Source organism: Miniopterus natalensis, chromosome 5 (genome assembly GCF_054644295.1).
Source record: "Miniopterus natalensis isolate mMinNat1 chromosome 5, mMinNat1.hap1, whole genome shotgun sequence".
In the NCBI taxonomy this organism is placed as follows: Eukaryota; Metazoa; Chordata; class Mammalia; order Chiroptera; family Miniopteridae; genus Miniopterus; species Miniopterus natalensis.
The window spans coordinates 28,522,592-28,541,279 of record NC_142085.1 but is presented as its reverse complement, the minus strand read 5'-3'; the positions used below and the strand labels follow the sequence as shown (position 1 = coordinate 28,541,279).

The 18,688-nt window shown below is 36.1% G+C and overlaps 1 protein-coding gene across 1 annotated transcript in view; it reads left to right on the top strand.

The window, feature by feature from the left end:
- EYS (EGF-like photoreceptor maintenance factor) overlaps positions 1 to 18,688 on the top strand; it is a 1,117,601-nt gene that overhangs the window by 880,038 nt on the left and 218,875 nt on the right. Inside the window, 1 exon segment of the mRNA XM_087817245.1 lies at positions 11,413 to 11,577. Coding sequence (XP_087673371.1) covers positions 11,413 to 11,577 — 165 coding nt within the window.

The following is an 18,688-nucleotide window of genomic DNA, read 5'->3' as shown; positions in this document are numbered from 1 at the left end:
TCTCTTTTGCTGTTGACAGCATTCTTGATTTGACCCTCCCCTCCTCCGCCAGGCCTATGGTTGTAGCTTTTTAATCTGAATTCACGGTTTTTCACTCTTCCTAATTCCAGCTATCTGTATGTTGCTGTGAGCTTAGTATTCCTGAAGGATGGCTCTAATTTTGTTGCTTCTCTGCTCATAAATGTTTAATGTCTCCAGGCGCAGAATGAAGCTCAGTTTCTTTATTCCAGCATGTCAGTCCTCTGTGGTCCTCCTACTTCTCTAAAAATCTCTAAATCTATTTTCTATTCATTTTCCTCACACAGTGTGTGCTCCTGGCCAACGGAACTTTAGACTTTTCTCTGTCTGTTACTAGGCTGTTCCACTGTTCCCCTTACTCATGCTCTTGCCTCTTTCTTGTGATATAAGTTCATATTTGCTGAATGAAATAATCGATTAATTAATTGACTAATTTTCCCAGTTAGAGTGGAAACTCACTGAATTAAGGATCTACATCTGATGCATCTTGGATCCTCCCTGTGCCTTTGCGCTAAATTGATTTGGAATGTTTTTTAATTCAGTGAGCTGTTAAGTTTCCTTACCTCAGTTAAGGACTGTAAAATTACTTAACTGCATGCTTTTTAACAGTACTATTCATGTTAGGTTTTAACCTTGTGTTTTTGTTTGCTTATAAATTATTTATCTAGTTTACAATTTTTCCATAAGGGAGGAAAGATTTTCCTCCCATGGCCACCATCTTTTGGTGTGTTCTGCCTCTTAGAGATTGATCCAAACCTTTTCTGTCACCATCCAGGTTTCAAACTGATCCTATTATCATAGCCTCATCTAGGTCACTTTTTTTCTCTGACTACCATATTCCCTTTCTTCTATACCATATTCCAAATTTTGTCTCCTGGACAAGGATTTTTTTAATTACATGTGAATGTCCTGACTTCTACTAATCTAGTAAAGTGTAGGTTGGAAAAAAATCACTGTGGATTTTTTAAATCTATGACAAAAAGAGATACTTTTATTTTTGAGAGGTTTGTTGATGACTAACAAAAGGACTTATTTCTAATTGTGTGAATCAATTTTAATCAATATCAAATTATATTATAATATAAAATTAATATTATTTCAATTTGGTAATGTCATTTTAACAGTCCCCCCAAAAACTTTATGGTAACCATAATAATGTGATTCAAATATGCAAGAATTTTGGTAACATTTTAAAAATCATTATGCAAAGCTTTAGATTTTTCAAGACTTTCCATTGCTTATAATTTAGCTATTCTAACAATAAAGCACATTAAATCCATGTTAGTATTTGTACTTAATATAGTAAATATATTTGAAAACATGTATTCTTCATGGTACTACAATTTATCATAACCAATGCCTATTTTTTAATGAACAAATTTTAAAAGTACTTGGTATAATCAATATGTTCTTATTGGCAGATAAATCGCTTTGGTTTTGCCCTATGGAAAGATTTTTTTTTAATAATGATTTAAGCTATTTCTATGAATTAGTATTATTATCAAATTCATCATTTTAATAGTAAGAAACATCTATTAAAATTCACTGTTGGAGAGATAACTACTTACTTTTCAATAATTTGCAATTTGCTTCTAAGCTTTTTCGTAAGTGTGTTAAAATGTTATTCTAACAAATCGCTAAGTATTTTATCTAGACTTTTGGCTCTTCTGTGCTCTTAAGGAATTTTACTGTTGGTCTCTAAAGAAGTCTAATTTAGAGAGATAATACTGTCCCTGACGTTCCATATAATCTACTTTATATCAGAAAGGGGAAAATTATCTATATTAAAACAATAGTTTGAATATATTACTTGTATTGAAACAAAACAATATATAAATAGATGCAAATTCTTTCAAATTCTCTATGGTGTCATTTTTACTGAGCCAGTTTGGCCCTCAGCTTACTCCTTTGTGGTTATGAGTAATCTGCCAGCCAGTTATAACTTGCTTTTTGCTTCAGATAGGGATACTCTACATACTCTAGATGGAAGGACCCACAAAAATTTCATAAGTGTCAGGCCCCTTAATTTTTATGGAAATTTATTCCCCATCCCAAAGCATTCAAATATTATACTAAGGCACCTAGATACTTTCTATTCTCTAGCTACTTTCAATAGGTATTCTCAGCAAAATATCACTAATAGTAGATCATTGAATAGATAAAGTATTTAATGGGTGAGTAAAGCAAACAATTTCCTCAGGGGTTAAATTGTGATACAGTGTTGGAGAATTGATGTAACTTTATGGCAAGACTGTGAAGGTATAATGTTATCCTTCCCAGGTAAATGCAAACTAGTTCTAGAATAGAGATAAAAGTTTTGCTGAATTGATACTTACTACCGGGAGACCCTCTGGTTACTAACGTGATCACATCTGAAACAGCAGCTAGCACTGCAAGCATGTGTAATGAAGCTTACTGTTACACATTGGCATCCTCAAAGACTCGTTCTCAAAGACCTTCTGTACCAGCCAAACTCAAGAAAAAAATAATGGCCATATAATATGAATCACCGTGCCTGTACTCTTAAATCTTAATAGAAACACTGAACTCTATTCAGTGATAATTTTAGTCAGAGCTAAATGGTTGACTAAAACCACCCCTCCATTTAAAGCATGAAGAGAGTGGTGAGCATTTTGGTGGAGTGGTGAAGATAGGAGAAAAATTAGAAAGATTGGAGACATTGGAAATATCTCATCATTGTGTCCTTGCAAGTGTTATTTCTGTAATTGCCTGTGTTCTAACTCCCATGATTTACAATGACTTTAGGATTATAATTTGCTTTACAAAATGATATAAAAATAGCATAAAAATCATTTATGTACCCACATCCTGGCCAACACCTGTTTGTTGATTTATGAAAAATGTGAAGAGATTAAGAAGAATAAATTGGTAGTTACAAAATAGTCACGGGGATATAAAGTACAGCATAGGGAGAATAGTCAATAATATTGTAATAACTATATATGGTGCCAGGTGGGTACTGAAAATATTGGGGGGACACTTTGTAAAGTATATGATTGTCTAATCACTATGCTGTACACCTGAAGCTGATACAAAATAACATTGAATGTAAACTGTAATTGGAAAATAAAATTTAAATTAACAAAAGAGGAGAATCAAATTTTAAAAGAGAAAAAGCAGCAAAGCGGTTTGGATGCGTTTGGTTTAGGTTATCTACGTTCCTTCCAAGTGGATCTGTCTAGTAGACAGCCCGACATCAAAGATCAGAAGCTATCTGTGCTAAAAAAATAGAAAAGGGAGAGTTTTCAGAAGCTAGAAAGTAGCTAAAGTCATGGGAACAAATGAGATCACTTGGAACATTTCTGAACTACAAGAAGGTATAGAAATAGACTAGAGAGAGCTTGGTAGCTATTATGGTTACACACCGAGTACAATGTGAGATATTGATGGTTCTTTTTTTCCTAGTTTTATTTTTACTGAATGGGAGATATTTTTGGAGTGCTAAACAATGTTTTACTTAGTTGTATTTTATTTTGTAAGAGGAAGGAGGTAGGGTTATAGCTCTAAAGCTTCAGATTTTCGAGAGGGTCAAAGCGCTGATCATGATAATCAACCATTCTTTGACAGAGAAACCAAGGGATGAAAAATAGTGTTGCTAGAGTGGCTGTGACAATGAAGAAAGATAAAGGATTGTTTTGTTTTGTTTTGTTTTGTTTTGTTTTGTTTTGTTTTGTTTTGTTTTGTTTTGTTAACATGCATTGTTTCCTTGGGTATTGCTTTGGTCAGATGCAGGGAAACTCTCTTCATGCTTTAAATGGAGAAACGAAGTGGCTGTGGTCAGAGAGAAATGTTAGTTCTGCCTTCATTTTTCCATGCTTTTCTATGGGGGGGGAAGTAGATGCCACAAAAATGGCAGTGGTGCCAGCAGCAACAGCAGAGTTGTTGATAATTTCTACCAGGCACCTAACGAATTGACCACTGTTTATGGATTAATATAAATGTGAATATCTAATATGGGGAAGTTATCCCAATAAAGGTAATAATTTAGTCCATGAGACTTGAGCCATCCAAATCTAAAATAATGTTTTTAATTCTAAAATAAGCAAAAACATATGATATGGTAAGAATGTTTAGTGTAATTTATAAATACTAAAATATAATACTATATATTATATGTATAAATAGTGTATGTACTATATACAGAGGTGGGCAAAAGTAGACTTACAGTTGTGGGTACATGAAACAGAGTTTATTCTTGTATTATTATTTGTTAATTATTGTATTATTTATTTGTGTTATAAGTAGTAGTAGTTATTATTTTGTATCCTTACTTAGGATTTATCTTCTAGGTAACCTACTTTTGCCCATCCCTACATATATAAATCTTTAAGACGTTGAAGTTTCTCATAGTTGATATGTATAATATTTATTTCATGGGTCTTAGAACTTAGATTTATAATTTTGGAATAATATACTTAATTATAACTTTTGTATCTTTGAATATTATTGGTTAAATTTATTATTTTTTCAGTGATCTTTCTTCAGGAATAGAGATATATGAACTTATTAATTCGAGTTATTTTTAAACACAGAATTTTATAAAATTAACATTATAAAAGGAGCAATGAAATATGTTTAAAAAAAAAACCAAAGTATTTATTAATAATTGCATTGCGTCAGTTTTATCTCCCTCTTATAAACTTAGTCACAGAATTTGTATGATGTACTTTCTGAGAAAAGTAAGAAAAGACTCAACAAAAACATTTCAATGGTATTAATTTTTTATTTCTATTCAGTAAGTTAAATCTATTTCCATTATACAGGAGTAGTAGCTAACAATATTGTTTCTTCTAGTAGCAAGAATTACAATAAGTTGTATATGGATAATTTGTGGCCCATCATATTTGTAGTTTATTTGTATGTTAATACGTCAGTTTTGGGGGTTAGGTCCTAAAAAAACCTTTATACTAGACTGAGGGGATTATAATTCACACTGTAGACAAAGGAGTCCATTTCTATTCAGAATGAATAAAATTTATGCTGCTCGGTTGTGTTATGTTCAGAGTAAAGATACTAATCTCATCTGTTTTTTCGTTATCATAAAATATTCCATGGTGCTCTCCTTGATTAAATTTCAATGAGTTTTTGTTATTAATTGACTGTGGTCCTGATTCATATTATAGAAGTATATTGGGTGAAAAAAATTAAATTCACCCATATTTTAACATAAGGTGCTTCAAGATCTGGACTGTGGTTTTGTTTATACCTTCCTTTGACAATTTAAGAGCTAGGAGGTTTTTTAATGTAGCATAATTTAGGGCTGATTTTCAATTTTGTTAACCATATAAGTTAATATAATTAGATCAGCCTATATAATCCTTTTTAAGACATTTAAACATTACATATGTCTAAGTTATAATTAGAAGCCACTAATGAACTACTATGTGACATATTTCTAAGATGTTTAGTACATATTTTTATATAAAAACCCTGGGTTTTTTTCCCTTTTATAATTGGAAGAGAAATAAACCTGGAGTGTGTTCAAAAGCGTTGCCTGAAGAGGCTTTTGGAAGCAGCAGGAAAACACTCCGCCTAACCCCAATTAGTCTTGTTTTCCACATTCAGGGCAGTTCTGTTTTTCAACATATTCACTAAACATGATGATAATGAAAATTAATACGGTTAGAAAGCAATTCAATAGCAAATGTTTATTGTTCATAATTGTTGTTCCCTGTAATAATTTTCATAAAACCTGTCAGCTCTGAAAAAAAGGTTCAGGGAGTGTGTGAGCTGGGAAGCAGGCAGGTGCGCCTGAATTATACAATAGCTGTGCTCCTGCAAAGTCACGTGGAAGTCATTTTTTTTTTAAGCAAATTGCATTTTTACTGCTCTCCGTGAGTGTGCTACTTCTCAGAATAAGTAAAACTTGATTATGGATCCAAATTGCATTCACATATGAACCCTTATATAAAGAGTATCCTCTTACAGAAATTTTCCTGCAGATTTATCAATAATGTGAAAAGCTTACTTATCCACAAAAAAAAAAAATGCTAGAACCCAATTTCTATAGTCTTTCTTCATCCCACTTTAGTTAAAAGAATACTTTTTCTGTCCTTTGTTTTTCAAAAAGACCACAAATGATCATTTTGGCTCTAGCTGTATTTATCCAGGAATATATTTGCTACAGTGTACAAAACTGGTCATGCCACAGGAGAACAAAGAGGATTCAGACACAGATCTTTGCACCAGAAAATGAAGAGCATGGGAAGGCAGATGAAAGAGGTTTTGCTGGGCTCTCCCTTTTATCTAGTCTTACATCTCACAATAGGCTTAATGCTCCTCCGTGAAATAAGCCAATAGGGTGGCATATCTTCCCAGGACCCAGGAAAAATTCTACCACATCAGCAGAATAAATTCTACCAACTTCTAACCTGGGGTTTTCTTCCATGAAACTAGCATTTAAGATTCATGAGGGTGAGGTCTTTATCTGTTTTGCTCGCCACTGCATTCCTTGACCAGTTCTAGCATGTAGTAGCCACTCAATAAATACTGGTTCAGTGAATGCAAACATCAGTGACTCTAAATAATATAGGTAAAAGCAATAGGAAGAAAAAGTGTCTAAAACCATATTGTGCTAGAATCAAGACAGGCAACATTTGAATAGTTGACAAGTTATCCCTGCCGGGCGTGGCTCAGCAGTTGAGCGTCGACCTAGAATCCAGGCGATTGGGGTTCAATTCCCGGTCAGGGCACATGCCCGGGTTGCGGGCTCAATCAATGACTCTGTCATCATTGATGTTTCTATCTCTCTCTCTCTCTCCTTTCCTCTCTCTGAAATCAATAAAGATATATTAAAAAAATAATAATAATAAATAAATAAATAGTTGACAAGTTATCTGATAAAGAGTCTATTAATTTAAAACCAAAGTCCGTTGTCTTTGTCATCTGAGCCATTTCATTTTCTTCTGCCATAGCCACATCCAAAGTTGTCATCCAAACTTCCTCCAGTATAGAGCTACATTTTAACTTGATTTGGCATATGGTTTTTCTCCTTATATATTAAAAAATGGTGGGTGTGCAGTTCCATATCCATTAAACATTCTACTCCATCTGGTCCAGCTCTAACGATGTTATGGGCTTTTCTGGTCACAAGAAAGCAAATCCATCCCCTTAACTCACATTTGCCTCCAGCGTCTTCTCAGAATTCATTTATTTAGAATATTCTGTTTATACTAGGTAAAGTTAATTTACCTTCCTTGTCCAATGTAACAGATTCAGATTTACTATTGTGAGGACCCACCAAGACAGAGGCAGGCCCCTAGGCCCTGGGGCAGGACGAAAAGCATACATGAGTGACTCAGTAAACTGCAGAGGGTGGAGGCAGTTCCAGGAATTAACTTAAACCGGTGGGTTTGACAAATACCAGGTGCACTCAACCTTCAGGCACCTGTGGTTGAGAAACATCCTGAGCCCACCCTTCCTGAAGAATTTACAACCCTTGCAAGGACAATGATTCCTTGCTCACTGTAACCCTATATAAGCTTGTTGTAAATTTAGATCAGGGTTCAAGTCAGAATTCCACTGTGTTGGATATAACCAAACCCCAGCTAGCTGGAATAAAAGTCCCTTTTGCTGTTACATTATCAGCTCTGGAGTGATTGTCTTTCCACCAAATAGGTGATCTGATTGTCGGACATAACACTATTGTATCAGTTCAACCCGAAATTTCTAAAAACTACAATATAAGGTAGAAAACAGGCATGCACTAAAAGAGTTGTAGCTATAATGTGACAGGGAGTTCAAATTTGGGAGGATTTTCAAGGTGAGCCTTGAATGAAAGGAAGTCTTATTACGTACCTAGGATTATGGGGAAGGGCATTTTAGACAAACAGAACAGTGTGCACGCAAGTAGGGCCACAGAAGAAAATGTAGTTCAACCTCACTGGTAGATGTGTATGTGTGTGGAAACATGAAAAATAAGATCGTGGAGGGCCTAGTTTCCTCCATAAGCAAATGAATCATTCCCTAGTATGGAAGTTCTTAGATGGTTGCAAGTGCGTGACGTTGACATGACAGCAATGACAGCTAATGGACACTACAGGAAGGGAGGCCAGTTAGAAAGAAGCTGTTGCCAACACTTGAGTTGAAATGAAATGAGACCTTAAATAAGGGCAGTGGTAGCAGAAGGAAAGTTGCAAGATTTGATCTAAGAAAGAGGTGACAGGAACCAGCAGCTAGTTTGAGAAGAGATGGGCGGGTAGTGACGCTCAGGTTCTCAGCCTGAGAGAATAGTGCGGTGATGAAGAAAATGGAGAAGAATCGGATTTGGAACAGACATAGATGAATTATGTTCCAGGACAGAGCTTTGGAAACTGCGTGTTACAGGATGGTTGAAAGAACATTCTGAAAAGATGCTACAGAGCAAGTAAGAACACAATCAAATTAAATTGTAGTACATTGTCATGAGAGTCAAGGGGGGAGAAAGTTTTAATAAAAGTAACTATTAGGTATTACAGAGATTTCTAGGCATATTAGCACTGATGAAGGATTTGCTAACTAAGCCTAAACACTTTGAGGAAAAAAACAGATCCAGTAAAATAAAGAGCCAGTTAGGTAAATTTCTAGGAGTTAAAGATTGTGTGCAGAAGGAGAAGAAATTATAAAATATGTGCTACCATGCGACCTAAATCAAGCACTTTGCTAATAGATAAATTATATTATTTGTAGCTGGCAATACAAAGTTATAGATATTAACAAATGTTAAAAATAAACTTTATTTTATGACCCGGGATAATGCTGTAAAGAAACTGAAGTGCCATACCTAAAAGCAGGATGGATTTAACTAGGAAATACTCTTGAAATAAAAAGGGGCAGCATTAGAAGAGGAGGGAGTTTTAGAGACACACTTCTGAGGACAATGCTTTGGTAGAAAGTTATCTGGCCAGCTCACCCTTCACCCTCTCCCACTCATCACATGAAACACTATGGACCAACAATCACACCTGAGAAAGCCAGAGCAGCCTGTGTGTGTGTGTGTGTGTGTGTGTGTGTGTGTGTGTGTGTGTGTGTGTGTGTGTTGAGGGAGGTGAGGGAAAGAAAGAGAAGACTGTTTGAAAATTATACCCTCACAGACAGTAGGACAGGGAATGTAGGAGTGTTTCCCATGAACTAGATTTCGCCAGAGTCATTTTACATTCTGCTCTAGTGGTTTTTCTAGCCAGGTGCCAAGACCATGTTAACATTCCCCTCAGCTTGACCAAATTTTAGACAGACAGGCTTCTTCCGGACTCTAGGATTCTGCCCTTTCTTTTCTTAGAGAATTTACTTAAGAAAATTTTCCATTGTAAATTCTTTCTTTGGCTCCTTTGGCATGTAAATCTTTTTGAAAGGTTTTTGCCAGTTTCACAGCCCTGGAATGTCTTTCTGCAGGACCGGGAGCCATCTCTTTCAAATGTAATCAAAATAGTGGCCCTGTCACCCAGTGTCCGTGGGAGGCTAGGAGCCTGACTTCAATGGATGCTTTGCTCCAAGTTGTAAGTTACCTCCTGTAATGAAGATGAGATATATATGCATATATATGAGATATATGTGCATAATCCATGGACATAAGCAATAATGTGGTGAAGGCTTAGGAGGGGCGGGGGCAGGGTGGAGGGAAGCAAAGAAGGGGCAATGGGGAGATCTGTAATAGAGTCAACACTTTGCAAAAAAGATGAGAAAGTTTAAGTTTTGGGGGGTAAGGCCAACTAGCAAAACAGGTAGCCTATGATCCCTTTACCTCAGTTCTTAAAAACTCTCACACCTTTTGTTTCAGAGAAGTTGAGCAAAGACTGAATTCTGGCCTCTCTCCACTGTTGCATTAGCCTCAAATAAACTCTTTCTTGCCTGTTTAACTTTGTCCAGTGCAACTTTTTCTTTGACACAAGAAAGTGGTTGTCAACAGCAGGAGTCTGTACATAATGTGAAAAATCAGAATGGGACCAAGTTAAGAGTGACAAACCAAAGACAGGCTATAGCACACGTGCTAGGAATTGGAGTTGGCGAAGTGTTTCTTAAGACTGAACAAATCCTCATGAGTCATAGGGTTGCCAGATTTAACAGCTTAACGCCTAAATATAGAGGACACTCCGTTCAATTTGAATTTCAAATAAACAACAAATCATTTTTAGTACAATTATGTTTCAAACATTGCATGAAATCTACTAAAAAAAGTATTTGTTGTTTATTTGAAATTGAAATTTAACCGAGCATCCTGTATTTTATCTGATATTCCTACCATTTCAAACATCTGCTATTCCTAGAGAGCAAGAGGCCTGCTTACAATATTAATCACCAACTCTAGTAGCTCTCCTTTACTCTACTTCTTTCCACTGCACCTTGTCTTCTCCCATTTAAAGCTAGAAAGGTCCGAAACAGCAGCTAGCCTAAAGGGGAGGTGGTAAGAAGAGAAAAAGAATAAAAACCAGCTTCTTCCTGCCCCTCAAGACAGACAACAGGTGTCGGGTACTCTACAGGCTTTGACTGGTGAAGAGGGGCAGGGGAAGTCATATCTATGAAGGAAAATGTAAATGTTGATAAATTTCTTAGACTGGATATTTGTTTTTTTAATTATTGTATCACTTAGAAAGAAAGTACGACTCATAGGGTTGCCAATTTTTCACCCAGAGGCAGAGAAAACTTTCCCATTGTGAGAGAGACAAAAAAATAAAGTATTTTCAAGATCTTATGTAATACACTTGTTCAGTGTACCAAGTCCATAGATCTAAACATGACAGTAAAAGAAATACTTTTTAAAATTTATGTCTCAAGATTTTGAGATTAATCAAAGATTAAGAATTCTAAAAGGATAGCCCTAAAAATTGTTAAAAACCTTGTATAGTATAGTAATACTCCTTATAAAATATCTTATATATCAGTGAAAGACACTAAATATTAATGACTGTTAATAAAAATAATGTGACAATTTTCTAATCTTTTTGTGTCACTGGATTTTTTTTTGTTTTTTATTGAGGTTTGATTATATCAAATAAACTTTATCGATGTTAAGTGTATTAATTTGATGTCCAGCCACTTGTACCACAGGAAATATTAAAAATCTAATGAAAACTATTATTTCACATATGCAGGGACACAGATTTTCTTCATACAATTTCAGGGTGTTTATCCACCTTTAAAGCTCATCCATGAACAAAAAAATTTAGATTCTTGCTTTGTCATTTCCTCTAGACTGGTGGTTAATTATATGAGACAATAACTTTACAAACTTATTGTACTTACATATCTAAATTTCTTAAAATTGGGACTAAATAATATTTGTAAATATCAGTTTTTATCTTTTTAAATGAATGCTAACTATTAACATTATGTTCTCATCTGCTTGATTAGCAATACAATAATATATCAGAATATATTAACGTGAGTTTTTTTTATTAGATGCAGATTTATTTTTTCCATCTTTCAACGGGAATTCCTACTTAGAACTGCCTTTTTTTGCAACCCTAAATGAGTGGAAGTTTGTCCTGGGGAAGGAACATAACAGAATTATTACCATCTACTTGACTATAAAAACAAACACTTTGAATGGGACCATTCTCTATAGTGAGTATTAAATGTTTGACCTCCTATGGGTTATGTTTCTTTCTCAAGTGTTAACCTATTGAATCAATGAATTATTCATTTAAATATTATGGGGAAACTTTTCTAGCCTAGTGCATGAAGCATTACCAAAAGAAAAAAATCTTGTTTCTTTCTAGTTTTCTTTGAAACTTTCTTTAATTTATGAGTCAGTCAATGGAGCGTGACTTACAGACAGGCTCTGAACCAGGAAGAATCAGCAAGCATACGAATTTGATGGCATATAGCTATTGCAGTAAAACATAAATGCTCCAAATGTTTCAGAGCATTTTTGTTAGAGATTTTTTTTTTTATTTTTTAGAGAGAGGGGAAGGGAGACGGAGAGAGAAAGAGAGAGAGAAACATCTATGTGAAAGTGAAACCCATTCCCTGCTTCCTGCACACCCCCTGCTGGGGATCAAACCTGCAACCTGGGCATGTGCCCTGACCAGGAATCGAACCAGCAACCTTTCAGTGCATGGGATGACGCCCAACCAACTGAGCCACACCAGCCAGGGCCAGAGCATATTTTTATAATATAAATCACTAAATATGAATTGCATTCGATACTTGGTAACTTGGAAAAAATCATTCCAGAGTAGGATTCATTTGACAATTGGGGAAATTCCTATCACTCTTTTAGCATTATCTTAGCTCATTTTTTTTAAAAAAAAGGAGCATTTCCTTTGTTTAAGGAAATGCCTCTATATCCAGCGTTTTCTACATTACACAATATGCTCACAAGGATCTCTGTAACCAGAATTTATGGTCCTCTTCTGTGGCCAAACATTACTAAGTGTATTACTTGCAGTAGTCCAAATGTGATAATTGTTTTATCTCTTTTGAAACGAATGCACAATAGTTTTAACAATTCCCTATATTGGAGGTGTAATGTCTTTTTGGATAGATTGTCTACTGCAGGGCAACTCATTATTTCCCAAATCATTTTCTCCTCTACTTTGAAATACTTTGCAAAATCGATTCATCATTCTGTACTTTCTAAACAAAATTAAAATCTTTTTATCATTTGACTTTGAGTAAAATATCTAAAAGAAGCACTTTTGGAAAACTGGTTATATCAGAAGTTTTGAACATTAAGTTAAAACTGAGAATTTATATTTTAGAAAGAAACTAACTTGTCAGAACTAGGCCAGCATTATTTATTTCCCAGGAATGTAAGCACTCATGTTTAAATGATAGCTTTAGAATGTCTGATTTATTTATGTTAAAAGAGAGAGAGAAGATTTTAAAAAGGAAAACTTGTTTTTATATTCAAAACTTAAATGGTGGTAGACGACCATGAAATTTGGAAGTAATGGTGCATTTCAGGGGAAACAAAACAAAACTGAACAGAACAAAAGACACAAACATAATCATTTAAAGCCACAAAGCAAAATGATTTTCTGGCTCTGCAATTTCTTTAAGTCATATAGAATTAGAAGGTGTTTCCTTGTGGAAAGTGTGTTTTTACCAACTAAAAACAGCTCCTAGCCAAAGAAGCAGCCAGCCTCTGGGAATTCTCCTCCTCTGGGTCCTTGGTCCTGGCTCATGTCCATACCGCCACTCAATGTGCTCTTTTTGAAGGCCGTAGAAATACATGCCACGCATATATACACCCTGCTCAAGTTGGTTCTTTAATTTAAACCAATAGAAACCCAAGCTGGTATTAGTGCCATAGGATTATTTCTGCCTTTCATATCCATTGACCTACCAAAAAAATTAAACTAGAAATTATTAGTAAAAAAAACAGTGCCATGGTAATTCTTCCCTAACCCTGTCCTTGTCTTACATCGTTGTCACAGCACTGAATACATCTAGGCTGTTTACTCACAGGACTTTTATAGCCTATGAATGGAAGAAATAGTTTTGTCTATAAAGCATTTTTTGTTGTTCATTTTTAAAGTGGTCATTCAATCCCACACTGTTGGGGATACCTCAGTAGACTGTTCCATGGGGATGCTGCTTTAACTCCTCTTGAAATTTGCCAGACTCATAGAAGCCTCACAAGAGATGGACGCAAAGACTTCTGTGATCCAGTTAGACACCCACAGTTTTTAAAAGGTGTCCCTTAACTTGACTTAGAGCTAATTTTCTTTCCTTTGACATCAGTATATTATGTATAGGAGCAATTAAAAGGAGTGAGGGAATTAAAACAGATGTTTCACTCTAGAGTCTAGAGGTTGATTTTTGTCTGGGTTTTTATTTTTTGTTTGTTTGTTTTTGGTTTGGTTCATTGGTTTTTTTACTTTGCCATTTTTTCCATTCCTGAACATTTCCGTAAAAGCTCAATTCCATTCTACAAACATGTATTGTACATTCGTATTTTGTGTCATCAAATATTAAAGGGGAAAGGAGAACAGGTCATAAGCCAATGTCAGCTTTGAATTACCTTCCTAGTTCAAAACCGTAGATTTATCTTTTCTCAGTTTGCCTCTCCAACTAATTGATGTTGAAAAGAAAAATCGGAAGATAAAACTTGAATCCCTATGGGGTTATAGTAAAAACCCTTAGAAAAGATAGTTTAAAAAAGAACGCCCTGTGGGAGAGAAACGGCTCTGAGGACAGCAGTCAGGATGAAAAGGAAGCTTTTTGAATCTGCCACTGAACCAATTCACAATTCTGAAACCCAGTCAAAGGAGCTACCGATAGGTCACAGGAGACGGGATGACACCACACGAAACCCTGTAGGTACACTTTCAGAAAATAAGCTCTATTCAGCAAGCAGTATCAATCAGGAGGTTTCGTCGTGGGCTGCATTACCATGTAGCGGAATCCATTCTGCGCTGCTTCTCTGGAAAGAAGTAAGCATGCCCTTTGGAAGTGTGTGATCTTTGAGAATTAGGAGCAGACATCTGACCAAGATACAGGAGGCAAATTACATGAGCAGCTCCAGCAGGAGAAGGAGACTCAGAAGCAATCTCGATATTATTTTATGTGTGTATTTAAGAAAGTAGTAGAAGGACTAGTTTTAGGTATTTATTCCAGGTAGAAATAAATAGAACAAGTAGGATTATTGGGCCCTCCTTTTTTGTGCATTTGGGGGGGGGGGGGCTAAGAGAAGAGATTTCTGATAGTACTAAAGAAAACAAATTAAATCCAAAGAATTTAACATCTGCCTTTCTCTACAAAATGAATCTCAGCAGAATACAGAGTATCTTCATTAGATATTTATGCCAAGGCCAATAAAATCCCACAGTGTTTCTGACATATTAAAAAGCATCTTTTCTTACAGGAAAAAAACATCTGTCGCAAATAGTAAGGGCATTAATGCTAAGTGAGATAAGTCAGATAGAGAAAGGCCAATACCATATGTTTTCACTTATATGTGGAATCTAAAAAACAAAATTGAAACAGACCCATATATACAGAGAACAGACTGATGGGTGACACAGGGCTTGGGGGGAAAAGGTGAAGGGATTAAGAAGTATTAATTGGTAGTTACAGGATAGTCAAGGGGATGTAAAGTACAGCATGGGAAATATAGTCGGTAATATTGTAATAACTATGTATGGTGCCAGGGGGGTACTTGAAATATCGGGGGGATCACTTTGTAAAGCAAATGATTGTCTAACCTATGATGCATACTTGAAACTAATACAAAATAATATTGAATGAAAACTATAATTGAAAGATAAAATTTTTTGAAAATCTGTTCGGTTGTTTTAAGCAGTTTTACAATGCCTACCATAAAATGTTGGGGGTACCTTTGTCCTTTCTTACTAGCTAGCTCCCAGTGGAGCTTGTTTTAGATGAATATGGGAGGAAGTAGGGTTGAAAGCATGGATGATGAATTCATACATTGCCATTCAGTAGGTATGTAGAGATTGCTTTTTATTTTATCTTTCTAATGACAGCACAAGTCAAATTCAACAAATTCTTACTGAGTGCCTGGAAAGTGCACCACACTCTGCTAGGCACTGTGAGAAATACAAAGATGGATAAGAGATGATGTGTACCCCATTTCTCACTGTTTAGCAGAGAGATGCTGTGTACACGATACTATAAGAAAGCTGACCATGCCAGGTCTTATATTGGGAGTATCTATTAAGAACTGGGGCTGAGTAGAGAAATTGCTTAGAGCAGGAATCTGTGCTTAACTGTCTTTACTAAATAGGGAACTCCTCATAATCTAGACTGTGTTTCACACTCTATTCCCAATCTCCTTAGGACTCCATTCTTGCCTCATGTAGAGTAAGCACTTGATTAAAACACTTCTTAAAGTTTTGTTTGTGAGGTACTAACTTTGATGGTTGTGATGAAAAATTGATAGGCATTAAGACTTTATTTAGGAAATTATTTTATTAAACATTGTTATACATTCTTCCTCTGATAAGTAGGAAGAAAGGGGTACAGATTTCAAGAGTTTGGTCAATATGTAAATTGAATCAAAGATAATTATTTTCCTGGCTCTACTTGATCAGGAGAAGAAAAGGGGTTGCAAATTTTTCTATAATGGCCAGAGAGTAAGTAACTTTGCAGGCCACACATTCTCTGTCACGACTATTCAACTCTGCCAAGTAGAGCATGAAAGCAGTCATAGACAAAAGTAAATAAATGAGTGTGACCGTGTTCCCAAAAAAACTTTACTTACAAAACCAGACAACGGCAGAATTTGGCCCAAAGGTCACAGTATGCCAACCCCTGACCTAGAATGATATGATTCATTAAACTTTTCTTGAAACAGAGCAATTGTGTTAAGAACAATTAGACCCTATTTTTATGACTGAACTTTACGAAGAAATAAGTCAGTGAGAGACACAAGTCTGCTTCTGATGTAATGACATCGGGGAATGACCTAGTGAGGCACGAGCTAGCTCCTGGTAGGCAGAGGGAAGCGCAAAGACAAACGAACTCAGCCAAGGATTGAAATTGCTGCCATGACCATCTCAAGAACAGTATAAACCGGTGATTAAGAAAATTTCTCTTGCCCTGCCTCGTGTGGCTCAGTTGGTTGAGTATCATCCTGTGCAGCAGCAAAAAAGGTCGCCAGTTCGATTCCGGGTCAGGCCACATGCCTAGGTTGTGGGTTTGATCCCCAATAAGGGGCCTGCAGGTGGCAGCTGATCACTTTCTGTCTCACATCAATGTTTCTCTCTCTCTTCCTCTCTCTCTCTAAAATCAATAAAAACGTCTTTTTTTAAAAAACTTCTCAAACTGGACTACTTAGCTCTGCCTTTTGGGCAAGTTACTTAATGTCTCTGTGCCTCAGTTTCTGTAAAATGGAATAATACCAATAATAATGACACCAAAGATATCAAAGAGTTGTTACACGGATTGAGAGAGAGAACACATTCAGTGTGCTTAGAACAGTGTTTGGCCCAGGGCAACATGAAGCAAGTGCTAAAAGTCTGATTCAGATAATGCTTTAATCTCTCCTCCCTTATAACTCGCCCGGTAGGAACACGGAAATTAGAGGCCCAGGATACGGTATGTCATTCGTGTTACATCCATTTGAGACATATCTATTCAGGGAAAGAACAATTAGACTATAAAAAATCCTGGATTCATAAAGGTCAAGTAGTAGGATAGAAAATTGGTGTAATTTTTTGTTTTCATTTTACCCGTTTCACCCAAATGAAGAGAGTCTTGTATTACAGTTTTTTTAAACCGGTTAAACAAAATTAACAGCCAAGGAAAAATTAAAACATGCTCTCTATCAATTTTAGAAACTGGCCCAGAAGCCAGTCTGCAGCAGCGTGTAATAAGCATGTGGCAGCAATTAATCATGCCGGCCGGACTGCCGCGAGGCCCCCCGGTGCCCCTCGGAGCTCTCTGCTTGCCCTCCTTCCCCTGGCTAACCAGCTCACCCCGATCACGCCCGATCACGCTGCCGCTGTCACCCTAAGGCGCGATTAACCTTGCGCAGCTGCTGCTAAGGTGGCTGCTGGGGTCGCTGCTGCTATGTACAAATGCGGACCTGGAAGGAGAGCCAGGAGAGAGGAGTGCTAAAGCTGCAGCAAAAGCACGTGGGTTCAGTAGGGAGCTCGGCAGGCTCGGAGAACAGTGCTTATGACATGCCACAAAGGCAGCCCCAGCGATGACGGGGCCATCCAGCTGCTGCCACAGGCCAATCGAAATGCCTGTAGGTGCCCGAGGGCAGACTCGAACCCAAGTCAGTGCGCGCTAACTGTTCGACTCGGGTAAATCAATTAACCTTTCTATAATTTAGTTGGACCGTAAATAATGCAAATATAATTTTTATTATCGAGGTCACAGTGTTTGAAAAAATGTACATAAAAGTATTTTTGAAAAATGCAAAGTGCCATATAAATGTATGGTGTTATTTCTTTTATGGAAGATGGTAGAAATTCATGTTATTTTATGGAAATTTATAAATATGTCCACTATGTACATGATTTAATAAACATATTATCTGTATTAATCACTCCCCATTTTGTAAGGAATGATGTTGAACTTCATTTTAACTCAAACTGATGATCAACTGATGAATCTCTTCTGAATGTTTATTTATACAGGATCTTAAATCAAATTGTCATTGATATTTGGGAGCAGTCATTACAGTAGTTCAAATGAAGAAAATATCCATTTCTAATTGAAATAGTAAACCATATAGCAATATAAATCATAAATACTCTATCTTCAGTATTTCAATGAAGTGGGAACTTTCCATGCTCTACAACCCAATGCAATACCCAAGCAAAGCAAAATTTTTAAAAAGTTGCCTAGGAGCCCAGCCAGGCGTGGCTCGGCGGTTGAGTGTCGACCTAGGATCCAGGCGATCGGGGTTCGATTCCCGGTCGGGGCACATGCCCGGGTTGTGGGCTTGATCAATGACTCTCTCATCATTGATGTTTCTATCTCTCTCCTTCTCCTTTCCTCTCTCTGAAATCAATAAAGGTATATTTAAAAAAAAATAAATAAAATCTTTAAAAAAACAAAATTAAAAAAATTAAAAAGTTGCCTAGGATATCATTCTTTCCTCTCTCTGCATTATTTCATTATTTATTACTAGTAATTTATATTATATACTGGATGGGACAAAAGTAGGTTTGCAGTGTTTCGTATAGAGAATAATACAATAATTAATAAATAGTAATACAAGAAAAACCTCTATGTTTCATGTACTCACAACTGT